The sequence below is a fragment of the Centropristis striata genome, chromosome 10 (genome assembly GCF_030273125.1).
Source record: "Centropristis striata isolate RG_2023a ecotype Rhode Island chromosome 10, C.striata_1.0, whole genome shotgun sequence".
NCBI lineage: Eukaryota > Metazoa > Chordata > Actinopteri > Perciformes > Serranidae > Centropristis > Centropristis striata.
In genome coordinates, this window is record NC_081526.1 from 20,991,147 (window position 1) to 21,012,177 (window position 21,031).

The following is a 21,031-nucleotide window of genomic DNA, read 5'->3' on the forward strand; positions in this document are numbered from 1 at the left end:
ACATGAACATTCCGTGCAATACACACCCATTATAATCTCAGAATTTCTCCAAAATGATCATGGTCATTGAACAGGGATTGATAAAAAACGATATGATCTATCAAAATGTGGATTAATACACCGATACACAAGACTTGTGTCTGAATTTTCTAGGTGAAATTATGCCGGAGGAGTAGACGTTTAAAAATCGAATTTTTCGCGACTTACGTCGGGAAAAATTTGTATTCTGTAGAGAAAAGTAATAGCACACCGATCCCGATCAAACCGCACGTTTTGATATATAATTTGTCCTGCAACTCTTCAAATTGTAGGACTAGTAGCAGGACGAAATTGCGTCTGGAAGAGGAAGAAAAAAAAATCCACAGTATAACAGTAGTTCGCTTCGCCCCGAAGGTGCGATTGCCCCGAGGCCCTAATAATATAATATAATTTCAGCACTTAACTACCAGATATATTTACGCAGGTTCACTCCAAACATGTTCCGTTTCTGTTTTCAACTGTGCATGAACAAGCTAGCAGTTAACTCACAGAAACACAATTTTTTTCGTCCTGCTTGTGATGCAGACAGATGTTTAGTTTGTGTTCATTAAGTTGGTGAAACGACTCCTTGACTTCAATTTAAAAAGTAACATGAAGTAAAACTAACATCAGACTTTCACCAAGGAGAACGTCACATGTGAAAACACAAGTTAATGATGCGATTTAAACATAACAGAACTTCCACGCCTCACGTTCTGAACTATGTCATGTCCATGTAACTACTTCCCTTCCAGCATTTATGTACATTTATTTACTGTTTAAACTGTGTTTTATAACGCCTAACCAGGACATTTTTTGACCTAAACCTAGTGGTTTTGTAGCCTATATTTAACCAAACTGCAGCCTTTTTTAACAACTGTGAACCATACATGTATGTATAATCACCTGTGTGCTATTTTTAGAACTCTCCACTATGTACTGTGATTCGCAAAAGCTCATATCGGTCATTATGGGTAGAATTGACGAACAACCTATTCCGTCTTTTAGGCTGGAGATCATGCTGTGATTAAGTCCCAGATCAATGTATCCAAGTCATATATATATATATATATATATATATATATATATCTATAAAGAAAATAAATGTATTAGTGGACCTTATTGTATTTAATTAGATTCTTCTTTGAAGGGAATTCCAGATTTATAAGGAATGTTTGATCTTACTGGACTTTGCTTCATCTTCTGACATCTGGCATCATTTCTGACGAGGTAGACAGGTCAGATTTGAGAAGACATGAACATTAAGCCGGGTCTGCTTTAAGAGTTCATCAATCTGATGGCTTGTGAATCATGTCTGTGTGTGTATGTGTCTGTTAACTGGTGTCACTCTTTAAAACAAAGACTACACACCATGTTGTGTGTGCGTGTGTGTGTGTGCGTGTGTGTGTGATTATCTATCCTCATCATAGCTCCACAAACTCTCTCTTCCTCTCCTCCTCCTCTTCTCTCTACAGATTTCTTTTCTCTGCTTCTCTTTCATCCAATCACCCTTTCTGTGAGCAGCTCTGCCCTCTTGGGAAGTCATTTTCCCGCTCTCCATTTCCACTCACCCTTCTTCTTTCAATTATTTTCAAATTTCTTTGCCTTTGAAAGCATGCAAAAGGCAAAGAGCATTCACACTCGGTTCCATCTCTCTGTTGAAATGCATCAGAAACAGTATTCAGATTCTCTTTTCTTCTTAAATCAGGACTCAACAATCCTCTTCTTGTATAAAAAACAGAACAAAGAGCTCCACCCCTTCCTCTCTGAGAGTCTGCTATGTTTGTAGATCTTGCATAGAAATCAGAAACTGCTTGGCTGAATGGCTCGATATAGAAAACATTGTTTATTTTTTAGATTTTTAGTCCAGTGGAATCTGGTCCAATAAAATGTGTGTTTCAACAAATGCCAAGTTACAAACAGATATGTTTTGGGTGTTTTTGCACATTTTCTTGTTTGTTTGTTCTAATTATTAGAGACGGGTTCATAATTTTTTTGCTTTTAGGTACTTCTGAGAATAATCAGTCCCTGCATGACCTGTGACACACATGCAGGTGGTGGAGATGATGTGTTAGTCTGTATATTATTCACTCTTTCTCTCTTGAATTATGTGATTAATGAGACACAATAATAAGCCTTTTTTGTGGTGGATATATTGACATGTCCCATATGTACATAATAAAATTAATGATGGCTTAATTCATGCTGCTTCATGTTCAGAGCTCCTGGGCCAAATTCTTAAAAGTGATTTCGAAGCATTGCTTACCCGCTGTGTATTGTTTTGCAGATAATTGTCAGACAAATGTTCATTAAAAAAATGGCTCGCTGATCGATGTTGGAGAGGAAAAGCTAAAATGTTTTACATTTTTTATTTTTTGTTTGTTTTGTCCCCATTTTCACTTTAAATGTCTTGGTGCATCATTGCTTTGCCTTACAGATCCCACTGTGGGATCAGAGTCAGACTGAGAGTGCAACACAAGTTCAATGGGTTTAAAAATGCATGAGTGCCATTTTGTTTCGTGCAGTTTTGGCTTTGTATAAAAGAGTCAGATGTTAACCAAGAGCTGGCTCAAGTCCGAGGTAAAATCCACTGAACCTGTCAGACAGAGAACTAAAAGTACAAGTCTTCCAGTTCTTTGTTTTTGTACCTCGGGACTCCAAACCACTGCAGATTTCCAGTATGGCAGCCGAAGTGTACAGCAGATTGTGTCACTTGAAAGCTCTGATTGTGATGAACAGTATGCAGCATTCAGTCACCCACAGTTTACCTCCCTGAGAGACGACCAAAGTGATCGAATCTCTTCAAGTCTCAGACGATCGATATTAAGCTCCCCTCGCTGGACTCACCACATCAAAACCTGGAGGAGACTTGAAAAGCCTGACTAATTCTTCATCTGCACTGTTACACAATGAAACCCCAAAAATCTTCCGGTTTATCCTATCTGAACCTGCTCTATTGTTCGGCTGCAGGACATGTTTGACCACATTCAACACGAGTGAAATAAAAGACTGAGGGTTCAGTGACAAAGGAGTGACTTTTTTTTTCAGGTTTCATATTACTGTAAAAAATGTTCACCTTTGGTTTGAAGTGGTGACAGTGAGCAACCTGAAGACACCACATAGGGCTCTGGGGACTTGCGATTTCATATTTCTACTGGATTGATTGCATTTTTAGAATAAAGATGTCAGGATCAGCTTGATTAATAGAACCAAATTTGTATATATTGCAGCAGAAACGAGCTGTGGATGGCTCATTTCCAAGTCATTGGTGCAAGTGAGTGATGTGTTGGATAAAGCACATGGAGAGAATCTCTTTGAGAACACTCAGGTGGAAGCATCAGTCAGTGTTAACATGCACAGTTTAATCGAGCTATGCTTAAAAATTAGATTTTGGCATCTAATCGGATTTCTGTCTTTGTCCCAGTTTACATGCATCTGAGAAAATTGAGTAACTGACCGAAACGTTTCGGACACGTTTCGGTCAGTTCCAATTCCAATCGCATTATCTGGGTGTCTTAATCGGAGTTGTCCAGTTATAGTTGGATTAAGTACATCAGCTTGCATAAATCATTCACAACATTAAAGCGCATACGCTCATGTTTGCTGCACATTTCTGCTAAATTGTTCAGTTTCTTATGATTGTCAGTGTGAATGTTTTGATAAAGATCATGACGTCTTTTAACAGCTGGGATCATCTGAAATCGCTTAATTTGACCAAATAAAAAGGTATTTCAGTACTTGATGAAGTGATTAATGCTGTGTTTGATTAAATTAGGAAATTATATATTCAGTGCAGGTGTGTGCATGCTGTCTTGCACTGAATAGTTTTCAGCTCGAATTCCTTTTTTCATCTTTTTCAGATTCAGTGATTTTTAATTATGTGGTGTCACTCACAACTCATCACTCACTTCTTGTAAAAAAACAGAGAAAGACATTTGAACAATAGGCCTGCAGCTGGTTGCTTTGTTCCAAATTTAATGTAACATTTACTTATCCAGCACATTTAACAGATTATTTTAAGAATTAACTGATTGTGTGGACTATAAAATGAATCCTTTTGTCCCACCGACAGTCCAAAACTTTAGACATGTAATAAAAATGTGAGAGAGCCTGTCGGCTTGGTAAACTTAGGATATACTTGCTCAAAAAATGAATAATTTGCGGACATTCAGAGCTTTCAGTGGACTGAGTTTTAAAGCTACTGGTATCATATGAAGAAATCCCTTGTCAATATTGTCCTTGTCCTTGTCCTGATATCTTGTCGGGAAGGGTGTGAAGCAATGCTCCAAAGTTAGGCAATTCACTTTATTTGACTGGCTGCAGGACATAAAAAGTTGGGGGGGATTTCCAGCAGAATTGAAAGTTACACAACCTCAGTGTCCTGATGAGAGCGGGTAATCTGCTCGGGTGTCTGTATTATCATCACTGAATGAAATGATTCATTCTCCATAAAACCTCTTATTTCTGTAACGCGCCAACTTCTTAAGATGGTTTTGAACAGGAGGAAATTGGAGTACCTTTTCACAGATTGAACCCCGCTGCAGTGCTGGCTGGGTCTAATTGGTGTCAGGTACTGAGGAATAATGTCACAGCCGCAGCCTTTCCTGTGTTGAAGTTTTACCAGCCGGGGAAGCAGAAACGTCGGCTTCTGGTTCTTTAAGAGGAACAAGGCCGAGGTGACAATGCCAGAACATGTTGAGTGTGAAACCACAGCAGCAGTTTCATACAGACAGCAGCAGCAGGCAGAGGAGCAAAAAGTCACATCTCAGCAGGTCCTGTGGGAGTTTTTCTGTGGCCTTTTTTTCGTTTGTGTGCGTGTGTTTTGGTGGGAGGGAAATTTCTCCGCAAGGGATAATTCACTCTGGTTCCAGGTCATCGCCATCAGAGGTTGTGAAGCCGGTGATAACGTGATACTCTATCGCTCCCTAAGGGGAAATTCTCCTTTCTCTTTGTGGTTCTCCACAGGGGAACTGAGAAAACAGGATCAACAGCAGAGCAGCATCCCTGCTGGAGTTTTTTAGGTGGAAACAAACCAGTTACCTGTTAATGCTTGTTTTTAACCCAACAACTTTAAATTGATTTCCTCCTGCCTGGGCAGCCAGTTATTTCACTTAATCTTGTAAAAAGATCTACATGTGGAGGCTTTAAACTCTACACAAAGATAACAATGTACCTATTCTTACATTCAAGGTTTAAGTTCAATCACAAATTTGAATTGTCCTAATTTTAGTGGAAGAAAATATGATATAGCTGGAGCCGTTTTGTATAGAATTTTCCATATTTGAAAATAGGATGAAACTATCTTTTTATCTAAATGTGTTTCAATCAACCTTTTTGTATCTTCATTTAAAGACATTTAAAGACATATTCTATCATATCCTGTCCTATAAATGATACAAAAAAATGATTAAAACCAGAAAAAATTATACTAAATTTAACTGGTTCAAGTAAAAATAATCAGTATTTCTCAGACGCTGTTTGGCATCCTGAAGGGGCTGCAAGAAGAGGCTGAACTTGTTTCACAGAAAACTTTGGAGACTTTGACTTTATCAGTAGCTGGTTTATCCAAAGAGGTCTCCCCCACTCCAAAACAAATGAATGTAATGATTTACCTGGTTAAAATGCAGAATAAAGCCATTTCACATCAAAACAACATATGTGCAGAAGGGATTTGATGCCATTCATGGGCAACATATACTGATGTGTTCTTGATTAAAATTAGACATTTTAATGCAAAAAAAAAACAACGTCATATTTCCAACATGCTTTTCTATCGTTTGACCTTTGACCTTTGTCAAGAAGGAAATGTACACAGCCAATGCAACTGCAAAACAATGAGTGTTTTAATGATTAACTGCCAAAGTAAAGACATACTGTACATAAGCTTGCAGGTACAGGAATCGTGAGGCAGGCAAATGTCAAACTGGGAGGACAGACAAATCTAAATGGACAAACGGGAAATCTAAATTCCAAAAGTCTGGCAGATGTTCAAAACAGGCAGCTTACATGTTCCAGATTCCAGGTGTTCAGGTAACAAATCACTGGGGATTGGAAGCAAAAGGCAAGAAAACATGGCAACAATCTGTCAGACAGCGAGTGGAAATGTGTTTTGTACTGCAGGACTGACGAGAGGAAGTCCTAACAGGTGAGCAGGTGGAGGGAGTCAGGTGGGAGAGAGTGAGGAATCTGATGGACAGAATGGATATTAACAGGCTGTAGCTGGAGGGAGAGACAGAGAGGCAGAATGTGGCAGTCTAACCTTTTTAACAATAGCAATTTAAGACTGTCCCTCTGCAACAGGGGTTTTCAACCTCTGATATGGTTCTTCCATTTAAGAAATATGGAGGCCACTATGCTCTCGGGAACAGACTGGTTTTTGTCCTTCTTGGCTGTAAGCGCTGCAGGCAGTGACTCCTCATGGCTGTGAGAGCTTTATATAGACAGGTGTGTGCCTTTCCAAATCATGTCCAATCAATTGTATGGACCACAGGGGAAGTCCAATCATGTAGAAACATCTCAAAAATGATCAAGTGAAATGGGAGGCACCTGAGCTATAGATTTAAAATGGTCTGAATGCTTATATTAATGTGATAATTCAGTTTTTTTTTTATAATACATTTGCAACAGTGTCTAAAGTCCAGCAGCATAACAAATTGTGAAAAAGTGAGCACCTTTTGAATGCACTTTTTAAAGATTTCAGGAAGACGAGTCAGATAGAGTTTGTAATGTGGAGTCAGTCTCTTTATCCAACATTTGATGCATAGTAAAAAATCTACATTTATTTGATACATTGCCATAAACATTGCACATATTTTTATGGTCCCCAGGGGATGAGTACTAATGACTTCCTCTAACTTTTCATCTAACAACACCAGCTTAACATTCCTACTTGTGTACTTTGTTCTAAAAGTCTTTAGTTAACTTGAAGTACAGAGAAGACAAAGTGGCAGAGATCTTTTTAGTTTCCAACAAACTGAACACTGACTGAATGGAAAGTTTAGTGCAGGAGAAATAGAGGGCACAAAGAGAGAAGGAGGCTGTTTGTGACTAAATGTGAGAGATTCACAAATAGAAAACAAGGTGAAAGAGACAGAGCAGGACAGATGGAGAGACTGAGGACAAACTCAGTTTGAGAAGAGGACACTGAAATAAAAAGCTGAAAGAAAAGAGAAAACCACAGGAGCGATAAAGAGGAGGAGAGGAGGAGGAGGAGGCTGAGAGACTTGCGGTGACCATGGTGACATCGAACAACACGGATGAGTCATCTCCTCCTAAATAATAAAAGCCTTGATCAGGTCGTCCCTCACCTTTTGCATAAAGGGAATGACAGAGAATCAGGAAGAGGAGAAAGGAAATGCTTCACCCTGACCCTGAACACTACGGTCTGCCTCTTATCCCCTCAGCTCCGGGTCTATTTTTGGTGGAGCCTCCTGACTGCAGACAGAGGGTTCATTTACCTGCTTGGACTGAGTCTGACTTCACTCATATGTTCTGAGTCATTGCCATTTCTGTGTGTTTACCCTCCTGTGCCCCACTCTGGGGCCTCAATATCAAAAATCATATCCACTTTTTTCCCTATCTTAACTTGAAGGTGCAGTATTGAATCTGGAGTCTCATTCAGGTCGTCAAATAAAGACATCTGTATTTGAATCTGGATATTTCACTTCCTATAGCTGTGTGCAATTCTCCCTCAAATCTCCTACCTTGTCTTTAATTAAGAAACTATAAATGTAAATTTGATTTTTCATCAGCACTCGTCATGTCATGCCTCAGTCATAGACCATATAAAAGAAGTGAACATAATGACTGTGGCTTGACCCCTCGGTTTATGGACTGATGTTTTGAAGCCTTTAGTTTTCTTGATCTTGTTTTTTTTTTTAACCATAAGTGACCATATTTGGACGTATGGGTTGAGTTGGTAAGTAAGGCTGTCTATCCTTAAAGTGTCTTTTAACAATTGCTGAAACAGACATCTTTTGTGTGAAAACACACTGTCAAAAGGGTAACAGGTGTAAGATGAAAATACACAATGCACAACCGTTGGTCAATCTAAGCTAGCCAAGACATAAAGCCTAGGCTGATTTATCCTTTCTTTTACTCTACTCCAAGAGATTTGTTACTGGCTAACCAGCTGGTCAGCCTGATCTCACAAAATTATGTGAAATGATCACGACTTCTTAATTCCATCCCGAGCAAACTGACTTTCACCCAGGAGAATGGTGTTTGTGTCCCATGTGAAGAAAAAAGTAATCGTTTTTTTTTTTTTTTTAACGTAACTTCACTTCTATGTTCTTTAATTGACTGTCTTTTATAATGCCTAACCAAGACGTTTTTTTGCCCTAAATGGAGGTCAGTGGTTTTGTTGCGTAAATTCATAGAAACTGCAGCCTTTTTCACAACCACAGACCGTACGTGTATGTATAATGACGTGTGTGCTATTTTTTAAGCGTTAAGAAGTCAGGGTCATTTCACATCATTTTGCAAGGTTGAGCTGGCTGTGATGTACAAAGAAAAGAAGCACGTTCAGTTTTAGCAAGGAGGAGTCAGAGGCACTTATTGTGTCAGTGGAAGCATTTTTTTTTTATTAAATTCATTTTTATGAGAATTAATTAGCCATTGTTCTCACAGCCATACAGACCCAACAACAGTGCTGCTGCCTTTTTTGGCAAATACTTTAATTTCAGAACATGGTCTATGCCACAAACTTAGAACTTGACTTGGTAAGGTAGGATAGTTGTGTTGAAACTAAATTCCTATCCAAGATAAGGTGTAAGGAGTTTGCTTTAATGCAGTGAGAAAACATGTTTCTGTAAAAGAAAAAATCGTAAATGTCATCTCAGCCTGTTATACGGTAGGATTTTACACTTTCTTTAATGAGCCCCCTCTCTGTGCATAGAGTATATTGCAAGTGTGAAGATAAAAAAAGTCAAGTCAAACAGGTTTATTATTCCCAAAGCCCATGAGCTTTAGGTAGTGACCAAAAGAATGAGGTCGCAGATAGAGCAGAGTGGCTGTGCTCAGCCTGAGCTCGGACACCCGGGGGGGGCGTGAGGTAGAGGGGGCACATGAGGTGGTTCGGTCATCTGATCAGGATCCTCTTGGGCGCCTTCCTTCTGGTAGGAGACTTTGCATTGGACCCAGAGCATGCAGGGAGATAATATATCTCATCTGGCCTGGGGACACCTCGGGGTCCCTGAGGAGTAGCTGGAAAATTGTTGCCTTGCTTTGCTTCTGCTTCCACTGAATCCCGGCCTCAGATAAGTGGCAGAAAAATAGATGGATGGATGCTTTTGTTATTTTCAATTTACCGGAGATGCATCTGCAGCAGTGGAGGTCATATCAGAGCAAAAACAGGATCTGTAGCATATTGTGTGGCGACGCAGTTAGTTAGAGGGTTACAGGGGGACAGAGGACAGAGAGGGATGGACACACTGACCATCAGTATTGCATCAGATAGTGCAGAATCACCTATCTTCAAGTTCAAGTTCAACTTTATCCTCCTTTAACCTCTGAGAGTGAATCTTTCTTCATCTTAAGACTTAGGCACACAGATTGAGGTACATAAAACATTGTAAAATAAATAAAACATCCCAAAATCACCAATTAACCTAACCTGTTATACAGGAAACTTATCAACGGAGTTATTTGGTGGCCTGAAAGGTAAGATAATTATTCTCTGCAAGAGTCCTAGCCTTCAGCAGTCTAAATCTCAAATCCTCCATGCAGAGCATAAAGACAACCCTGTAAAACATTTGGAGGCCTTTGAGCGAGACAGAACAGGCAGTTTGATTCCAAGTACAACCTGTTCTTGCCCCATTTAATCCAGAGGAGTTGATACTTCTAATGTCATTCTTCTAATGTCAAAATGATTGAAAGTCATGGTCCCACACAGACTGAGTGGGTCCAACTTAAGGCATTTACACATCGGATGAATCAAAATGCAACATACATCTTCTGAACATTGTGGTGCCAAAATGGCATTTTATTTTTTCAGATGGAGCAATAATTTGTATTTAATGTATTTGCTTGAGACGTGTCTATGTTTCAGCAACACACAACATCTGACTACACAGATAGTTTTAACGTTAGTCCGGCTCTGTCTGAATGTTAAGTTTATGTGAACCATGTATAAATAATGAACGTAGTTACCATGTCGTCACCCGTTGGTTTGTGGACTGCCCATTTGAGGCATCGAGTTCATCGATACACTCGCCGCCATCTTGTGTCGCCATCTTGTGTCGCCATCTTGTGTCGCCATCTTGTTTCCTATACGGGGAGCAGACTATTGCTGTGTTCCAATACCCATACTTCCCGTACTTACTATACTTAGTTTGAGTACGCAGGGTGTTCCAATTCCGATCGCGGCGAAAAGAAGTGTACCCGGATGTTGCCCTCATAACGGTCAAAGTGGAGTGTGGAACGATGTACACTATACGCACTCAACGGCCGCCATCTTGTCTAGGTAGCGGAAGAGGCGGAGCCAGGCAGAGCCGCTCAGCTTGAAAAAAATGTTTGTAATGGCGGCCGACGATGCCGGCGCATTAAACAACACAAAAGATCATTTTTTCGGCGTTCAAAGCCGTAAGTTTTTCGCGGGTGACGAGCCGTGGTGGCACATATTTGGACTGTGGAGGAGCGAGAGGGATCTGACGACACTGCAACTGCAACCTGACAGAGAGAAGCTGCTGCTAGTTATATATATATATAGATATATAGATATAGATATATATATAACTTCATTGACACATTGCCATGGATATGCATTGTTCTGCTTAATTTCGGATGACGGCTTGCCTTGTTAGTGACCTATCAATCAAAGAATCATATGATTTGGGGTGTGGCTACCTTTATCTTCAATTTTCTTCTAAATGGGGACATTATTTACACTATTAACATCATAATGTCTTGAAGAAGATTTTTACTAGCAATTGAGACCAAAGTGTTGTCCTAAAAAATGCTGAGGTAATAAATCAAGTGAGAAGTTTTCTCATTTTGTATTGAAATAAATAGACTGAAGTGCTTTTGCAGCTGCCACCAGTGCCCGCTGTTGGAATTTTCAGGTAGAATGCAGCTTAAGGCACTTCCTGGTTTGCCTCACTGCTCAGACCAGGAGGTTGCCGACTGATATGAACTAATTCCCTGGCCAACTTATTATCCTTATTCTAAATATGGCTGCTGGCTTTGTAACTATATAATGTAAACAAAAGGAAATATTAGTGGCTTGACGTTTACGGCACTTCCAAGTTTTTTAAATCACTCATTTTACTTTGTATTTGTTCTCTGCCCCATGCTTTTTATTTACATCTATTACTTTTGTTTTTCTTTATATTTGGATGTACTGATAACTTTGTTTGTCCTTTAGCTTACTTTATTTTTTTACTTTTCAAATGTTTTCCCTGTTACTTGTTGTTTGTAAATCGATAACACCCATATTGTTTATGTCACTATGCCTTTAGACTTATGAAAACTGTACTAAGATGGGCACCATAGAGAGGATAAACTTTCTTTGAACTTTCATCTGCCAGGATTTCTTTTTGTTCTTTTACCCCTCTAGGGATTTGGACCTAAGAATAGTTGAAAGTGTGTCTCTTCATTTTTAATATATCTCTTATTCCAACTTTTTTTCCTGTCGTGTAGTGATTACTACTTCCTCATGGGGCTGTTAGCGTGGCTGTGACTTTTAGACTTGTTGAATCCATTTTCTTTTTTTAGAAGGCAATAATAGTTTGTCTTTCTTTATCTGTTTCTTACGATCTTATTCTCTGATTTTATGCTTTGCGCCTTTGAACTGCCTCTTGTAATGGCCTCTATAAATAAACCTGCTGCGACATGATGTATAGAATCTGCCTCCATTCACATCTTATATTCAGAATATTGTATAAAGTCATTTGCAGCTGAATGGTTTCAAGACCAATTTGCAGGACTAAATATAGAGATGTGCTGCTGTAGGCGGCCATGAGGGAGATGTGCTGGTGTGTGTGATATGTGAAGGTAACATGTGTGTGCATGCGTAGTTCCAGCCCATTGTGCACCTGCAGCTCGAACAGCGAGGATATATTTGGAGCATGTTCCCAGGTTTAAAGCCTTCGGCCATGTTTCATCTGTATGACTCACTCCATTTATCACTGTGTGGTCACTGTGTAATTAGCTTTTCAGCGGCTACAGACGGGCAGCGAGTCCATGAGAAGCATCAGAGTGGCACCGCTAATGCTTTTTTATCACAGTTACATTAAGACAAATACAGTCAGGGACAAAAGCAAATGTTGCTTTAGCACGACATTACTGTCCATTCATGTTAAAAAGACAGAAAGAATTTATCAATTTGGACGTGAGCAGAGGGTACGATCAGATCTTACGTCTGCTCTCAGCTCGTGTAGTGTACACAAATTTGAGTCAGCGTGAAGTCCACATGTCTGAGGAGAATTGATCTAAGACTATTGAATCGATGCCTGGTGTTTTGTTTTTTAATGGTGACAAAGCAAAACATGTTTAGACTACATCATTTATCATTACAACATAATCCAAAATAAATACACCCTGCGATCGTGAAATTCTTTAACCAGAATACCAGCCGAGGATATTAAATGTTGTTGTCTTCTGCTATTAAATGTTTACTGTTATCCTGCTGGACACCGGAGCGTCAGCGTCTCCTTTACCAGCGGTGCTGCCCGAATAGAAACATTTCCAATCAGCGCTGCCACACGCTCCTCTAACTAGGGCAGCATTCTTAGTAAATGTAAAGAGGTTAATTATATCTCTCCATCATAATAATAACAATATTTGGATATTATATAGATTATTAGGCTTTATATATCACAATGTATAGATTAATTACTTAAACCTCGCCGGGAGTTGGATTGTCCACTGCTACTCTGCTGACAGTTTGTTGTGTTGCAGCTGTTGGACGTCAGCGTTTCACTTTCTGACTCTGAGAAATTCCTCTTCTTTTTGTATTAAAACTTACTTTAAAGCATTGTTTACCTCCTTCAACCAAAAAGCTGTGAAAACTTTTAAGTCCGTGCTCCAAATGTAAAATATTTACCAAACTTGTTTGAGGTTCATAACTATACTTTTATTTCATAAACCTCCGTCGCTGCGTATTTCTGTAATATGTCTATTTCGCTCCTGTTGTTATTTGTAACGGTGCACGTTGCTAATAAAGCTGACTTTAGAGGGGAAAATCCTCTTTTTGGACGTATTGCGTCCTTCGGTGTCATAAACTCTGGAGGCGAGCCTTCTGAATCAGGTATATATTAGGGCGTGATATTTAAATGACGCTCATTTCGAGCTGCCACATTTATCAACAGCCGATCATTTTTATACAGTCACACTTTTAAACATGTGGTTAACGTTATGAAATGAAATCATCACAGTTTAGGTTTACATGACAACAGCAGAGGTAGCGACTCAGAAATTACCTGCCTCAGGTAGGTACTTTTCTGAGCCGCTACTGAGCAGCTACTAACTAGTCGTAGCTGATTGGATACAGTTGAAGCAGCGATTTCGCACATGCGTGATTCATTTGCAGACTGGTGCAAACAGCTCCTGCTCTGCTGAATGCAGCTGGGGAAGACTGCTATGGGAGGACTGTGCCGCTTGTGAGTGCTTTGGGACGGCGCCTGCTACTCATTACGAAGAGTAACGAGTCTCCAAAAGTCTCCAATAACACCAGAAAAAGTTGCTAGATTTGTCGCTAGTCGCTTTTTAAAAAAAGAGACGCTAGAGGGGTCTGAATAGTCGCTAAATATACAAAGTCGCTAAGCTGTCAATGTCCGTCTGTGACAACAGATCGGCATTGTCACGAACTCCATTGGTTAGCCACTACAAAAGCTGTATGGGACCAGAGGCTGAGGGGAACTAACTAGTGGGCATAGCCAAAACATTCAGCCGCTTTCCAAAAAGTACTCAGTTGCAACACGCCTAAAACTACTCAGTAAGGTTTAGTGAAGCATAATTTAAAGATTAGGTTATAATGTTATATAAACATTTGGTTTGACAGGGAACAGGAACAGTGCTGTCCTGGGTGAACGTCCTGTGTTTGTTTGAACCAGTCTCCTTTGACAAACGTTTTCATAATTTTATCAAGAACAAATTGAATCTGATGATCAAAATGTGATTGACAATACTGTTTAGTTGCATGTAAACTGATTTTGACAAATTTTCAATCAGATTATCTTCAGATGAAAAATACATAATAATGTTTGTTGCCATCCACTCGTTTTGTGTGAAAGTGAGTTAATTGTTGATGGAGATAAACAGCTGGTTGAGCAAATTCTCATTAAACCACTGCAGAAGAAGAGGACACAAGATGATGTTGTTCAAGAGCTCCAGTCAAAGTTGAACCATGTGCAAAACATGATGGAAATATGAAATTTCTGTTTATTTCATATGTTAATGTGAACAAGGTAACAGTCTTCTCATGACGTCCACACAGATCTGATGTTTTCATCTCTTCCCTTTTAATCACATGCTTCTTGTATCTTATAACTTTTTCACTAAATCTATTTTGTCATAATTAGTTTTTATCGATACACCATCGATAAAGTGATATTCAAACTTGTTTTCACTGTCAACCTTTTTCTACCACCTCTTGTTTAAATGTTTTGTGTGAAATAGAACAAAGCTTTTGATTAATTAAACAGGTTTCACAGAACCAGAACACTAACAGTATTTCCCTTCCACTGTCTTCCTCTTCTCCACCTTTCCATCTGTCCCCTCCACCTGCAGATTACGGGTGGCCGCTGCCCTCAGACCTCTGTCCCATCTGGATCTACCTGGACGTCCTGTTCTCCACAGCGTCCATCATGCACCTCTGCGCCATATCTCTGGATCGATACATTGGCATACGGAACCCGATCCATCACAGCCGATTCAACTCCCACACCAAGGCCCGCATCAAGATCATGGCAGTGTGGACGATCTCAGTGGGTAAGAACACACACAGAGGAAAACACCACACATTTAGATATTAAAAGGAAAGTATGATGATTTAATTCAGTTTAGAACAATACATATGAAGTATATTGTACATTCCCATGCCTTACATTGTTTATGGTGTATCTTTTAGAGTTAATCTGCATCAGTTGGGGCATTGTGAGATATCTACAGGGAGCTTTTACCAGCGGAGTAATGTGAAAGTGCTATACATTAATTTATTCATTATCCTGAACTGCTCATTGGAACTCAGGTCATTGGGGAGCTGGAGCCAATCACAGCTCTGAAAGTGTTATATAACCCTTTATCGGGAAAGAACCATATTTGGTAACCTCAGCCGACATATAAAAAGGGGTCCCCTTACTCTCTGTGAGGTGAGATGAATTTCTCCCAGCCAATCAGCAAAGATCAGCTAAGTCACAGACAATGACACCATAACATCTGACCAATTAGAATGACAATAATCTAATTATAATAACTGTACTGACCTTGAATTACAACATAAAAATTAAAAGTTAAAAAAAAACGGGGGGGGGGGGGGGGGGGGGGGGGGGGTGTGTTGAAATTTGGAATTTGCAAGTAATTTAATGAGTGCCCTTTAAAGGGGTACAGAAAAAGAAATGCAATGCTTAACAAATGTATTAGACCACCGCTTTGTGACGGAGTTTGTGTCCTAAATTAACAGCATTGGTAATAACCTAAATCATTTTTTATGTTTCTGTAATAGTTAATACACCAGTATGTAGAAGCTCTTTAACCCAAATTATATTTTTAATGCTAAAATATAATAATTATTGTTATGCATGAATTTTCAAATTTACTTTTTTCTACAAAAAAGCTGCAAAAAATAGTACATTATTATTTTTTGATTAAGATGTCAAGTTGTAGTTATTTACCTGATTCTTTTCTGACTCCTTGAAGAAGCCAAGTGAGCCGGCTACAATCAGGCTATAAAAAGGTAAATTCAGTTTGTTATTTGCCAAAAAAAAAAAAAAAAATTCAAATTTCAAACAAGCTTTTAAAAGATTTATAAAATATGTATGTTTTCTCATTGTTATGACACCTAAGCACTGTATATATACAAAAAAAGAGTAACCCTGTTTTAAAATCTGTGTATATCCCCATATGTGTTAAAGAGGATAAAACTAAAATTCTTTTTTAGTTTATTTATTATGTTATTAGTATGTTTGAGAAAACTAGAAAATACTGATAAGGTGAAGACTGGCTGTTTGATTTGATTTGAAGGTTGTGTACACCTTTCTGAACACATACTGAGACAACTTTGAGGAACATTGTGAATTCGCCGATCCAAGGCTCTGAAAATAACAGTTTGTGCCGTGTGGCCAAGGATGAAATGGTCCACGTCTGACGTGTGCATCCTTGTTCATTGTGCAGCTCTGCACTTGGAAAATGGACATGAGTTATTCAGAAATGCTTTGGATGAATAAAATAATGCAAATTCCATCCTTTGACTTCACAAACTCTTCACAAATTCTTGCTACAGTTTAAATCTGTGAGGCAAAACAGAGTGTTGAGAAAGCAAGGCTACTCACCACGAGAGAAGGAGGCCATTCAGCCAATCATGAGATGTAATTTTCCCCTATTCAAGACAAAAGTGACTTTTATAACTCCATATAATTTTTATGGAGGTGAGGGAACAATCAGGTCCTGATAATTGGCTTCTGCCTGCCTGGCTGCTATCCAGCTGCTCAAGTCAATGGAGCTCGATGGGCAGGAAATGTAATGATGGGGCTACAGACGACGAAGAGGGTGGGAGGGACGAACAGAGTGCACATTAGCTCTGCACTGCCATTATAAACACAAAGGGGGGGAAAAATGAAGAATAGTAGGAAATGTATTTCAGTTATACCTGATCACATTTGAATAAGTAAGTCATAAAAACAAACCGTCGCTTATTGTTCGGCTGAAGTTGAATAATCCAAAAACTTTTCCACTTTCTGCCCAGATTGATTTGTTTTTCTCGTTGTTATGCTTTCATGCTAAGCTAATTAAGATGAGAAATGGTGGAATAGTTCATTTTTATCCAGGTGGCATGCTGCCCGGTCCTTAGATCTTATCAAATGAATAGATGGCAGGAACACTACAGCTCACCAGCAGTGCTGTTAATGATTTACAACCGACATTAGTTATCCTGATTTTATTAGATAAAAGACGAGCAGCACTTTGTTCATGACAGTGACGCAAATGTCAAATCAACAGGAAGCAAAGTGATGAACTTGAAATGTCACCTTGAAAAATCCAATGTCACTTTTGTATGTTTTAGTTCTGAATGGGTCGAGAGAGTCTGTGGGACTGTTTGAAGTGACTGCGGATATTTCTTGTTCGAAAGTCTCAGAGCTCAGTCAAAAGTGTCCTTTTTTATTTAATATTACTTTATGACAAACAAACTTAATCCAGTCATTGCTTTCTTTTCTTTTCTTCCTGCAACAACAGTCACATCTCTTTAAAATACTTAAGAATAAACTACACAATACACAATAGCTCTGCTCTCAAAAAGAAAGATAAAGAATATGTGTGTCAGGCTTTCTATGATTGTTTCCATAATATTTCATAAAATGTGTACTAATATTAGTATAATATCTGTGAAGAGGACAGTGTGGATTTGCTGATGTGGCAGCAGTTGGAGTCAGGAGCAAACATACACAAATGAACTAAAAAGAGACAAACACAGCCACAAAAACGAGTGCAAAATGATTGTCAATACGCCAGATAAGAAACAAAAATAAACAAACAAAAACAGAGAGGAGTTAGAAATCCTTCACAACAGACACAAATGACTGAAAAGAGACTTAAAACCACCTTTAAGAAGCACAAAACTAAAATAACAAAGAAACCTAAAACTACAGAGAGCAGCAGTAGCAACCTAACCTTGCATTATTTTCCATTGACTTCCTGAAGACATAACTGGTCCCTGCCAAGAAATACTAATCCACCACATAACCAGCAGTGAGACTAAATCTACTTGTTTTAGACTTTAGTTTTGGCATGGATTAAACTAACAAATTATAACTTGGTAATGATTAAGCTTTAGAGGTGATCTTTAGAGGTGAGCTTGGTAATGATTAAGCTTTAGAGGTGAGCTTTAGGTGGATATTGTAATGACAGCTTTTTTCTCCCCGTTTCCAGGATTTATGCTAAGATGAGCTAACCAGCAGCTGGCTGTAAGAGTGGTATTAATCTGAATGTTGAACAGATCCTGTAGGATTTCAGTTAGACAACCCTTTTCTAAGCCTTTTTTGTCACTTTACGATAATTTAATACTGTACTGCGCTATTTAAGAACAGGTCCTGTACCAGTGTGTGCTTAGATGTACATTTCTATTTACTGGGAATAGAAGGAAACTGCAAAAATAAAATAAAAAATAAGTTTTAGACATGATTAATATTTCATCATGAACTGGGGAAAACATAAATAGGTTAGTGTCATTTTGGTTTTATTGTCTCCCAAATAAAGAGAAGACTTTCTGACCTTCAGGCCAAAGCTGTTAGAAATCCCCCAACAAATGTGAAGTAGAAACAAATGATTGATCCGTAAAGATACTGCTGTCAGGGGGTGAAGTGTCACTTTTTGGCGAATAACAAATCATCTGTCTACAGCAAAAGACATACAGTTGCAAGAAAAAGTATGTGAACCATTTGAAATTACCTAGTTTTCTGCATTAATTTGTCATAGGATTTGATCTGATCTGACCACAGCGTAAGAATGATCGGCTGTTGATAAATGTGGCGGCTCGAAACATGCGTAATTTAAATACCACGCCCTAATATATACCCGATTCAGATGACTCGCCTTCAGAGTTTACGACACCGAAGGGCGCAATGCAGCCAAAAAGAGGATTTTTTCACCCTCTGAAGTCAGCTTTATTAGCAAAGTGCACCGTTACAATTAACAATAGGGGCAATATAGACATAATAAAGAAATACGCAGCGACAGAGGTTTATGAAATAAGTTCACTGAATATTTTACATTTGGAGCACGGACTTTGACTTTGGTTGAAGGAGGTAAACAATGTTTTAAAGTAAGTTTTAATTTAAAGTAAGTTTTAATTCAAAAAGAAGAGGAATTTCTCAGAGGCAGAAAGTGAAACGCTGACGTCCAACAGCTGCAACACAACAAACTGGTTTTGTTTGGCAGCTTAAAACTTGAAAAAGAAGGAAATCAGTGGTGCTGTCAGCAGAGTAGCGGACCATTAAACTCCCAACGAGGTTGGAGTAATTACATCGTGATATATAAAGCCTAATAATCTATATAATATCCGAATATTGCTATTATTATGATGGAGATATATTATTCACCTCTTTACATTTACTAATAATGATGTCCTAGTCAGAGGAGCGTGTGGCAGCACTGATAGGAAATGTTTCTATTCGGGCAGCACCGCTGGTAAAAGAGACGCTGACGTGTCGGAGCTGGTTAACAGTAAACAGCAGAATACAACAACATTTAATATCCTCGGCTGGTGTTCTGTTTAAAGAATTTCACGATCGGAGGGTGTATTTATTTTGGATTATGTTTTAATGATAAATGATGTTGTCCAAACATGTTTTGCTTTGTCACTATTAAAAATCAAAGCACCACAGAGTTTTATCAGCTCCAGGCATCAATACAATAGTCTAAGATCAATTCTCCGACTCAGACGTGTGGACTTCACGCTGACTCAAATTTGTGTACACGAGCTGAGAGCAGACGAGAGATCTGATCGTACCCTCCACTCACGTCCAAATTGATAAATGCCGAGGCTTGCGTAGAAATCATCTTACGCCCACTTTACGCTCACTTTCTGTCGTATGCTCGTTTGATAAATGAGGGCCAATGTGCTTAACCTAATACCACACAAACAATTATACTGTCCCATGTTTTATTGAATACATCCATTAAACATTCATAGTGATAGTGGGAAAAGTAAGTGAACCCTTGATTTAATAACTGGTCGAGCCTCCTCTTGCAGCAATAACCTCAACCGAACGTTTCTGATAGCAGCTGATCAGACCTGCACAACGTTCAGGAGGAATTCTGGACCATTATTCCTGACAGAGCTGCTTCAGTTCAACCATATTTTGAGGATGTCTGTGTGAATGGCTCTCTTGAGGTCATTCCACAGCATCTCTATTGGATTGAGGTCTTGGCCACTCCAAAAGGCGGATTTTCTTCTTTTGAAGTCATTCTATAGTAGATTTACTTTGATGTTTTAGGTCATTGTCCTGCTTCATCACCCAACTTCTGCTGAGCTTCAGCTGGCAGACAGCCACCCTGACATTAACCTGTAGGGTTCCTTGTTAAAATTGGGAATTAATTTCCCCTCAATGATAGTAAGTGGCCCAGGCCCTAAGCCATCAAAGCAGCCGCAAATCATGATGCTCCCTCCGTCATACTTCACTGTTGGAATTATGTTCTCATATTGGATGCTGGGCCATTCTTACACCATGTGTAGTGCTGCTTGTTCTTCATGAACAATTCAGCCTTAGGCCGTTTACATGAGGACGCTTGCGGGTATAAACGCAAAAATCTGAAACCACCCCCAGTGGAAAAGTTGAATCCGCTCCGCCGTAGCGTGTCCGTCTACACTGCCAAGACGCAAAACTCTGCTCAGATCTGCTCACGTCACGTATGTGTTTACGTCACATACATGCTCCTGTACAGGAAAATAAACAAACATGTGGGATTATTTCCATGCGTGGGACCTTCAAGCTGCTCTGGCAGCTCTAATAAACTTACAGGAGTCTTTCCACCAAATGTACAGGATATGTACAGATAGTATTAGTGAACAGAGAAGGATCAGTAATTACCTCTATCACATTTTGGATGCACCAATTGGTGGGAGGCGAGCCAGACGGCTTTGGACGAGACCTGGGAGATCTAGTGGATGGTGGAGAACTTTGTGGAAGGAGTAGCTGATGAAAATGTGTGGTGTGAAAACATCCACATGCCCAAAGATGCTCTTATCACTTTAAGTGATTCCGACTGGCATGCATACAATCCAATTCACACACTTTTGCGTCCCCGTATGCAGCAGATTTCCTCCCGAAAACGCTCGTCTAAACGTGGAATAAAAAGTGAA

General features: G+C 39.2%; 1 protein-coding gene across 1 annotated transcript in view; it reads left to right on the top strand.

Annotated features, from left to right (window-relative positions):
* Positions 1 to 21,031, top strand: part of htr2aa (5-hydroxytryptamine (serotonin) receptor 2A, genome duplicate a) — an 88,268-nt gene that overhangs the window by 36,330 nt on the left and 30,907 nt on the right. The window contains exon 3 of the mRNA XM_059343190.1: positions 14,746 to 14,946. Coding sequence (XP_059199173.1) covers positions 14,746 to 14,946 — 201 coding nt within the window. The remainder of the gene's footprint in view (positions 1 to 14,745; positions 14,947 to 21,031) is intronic.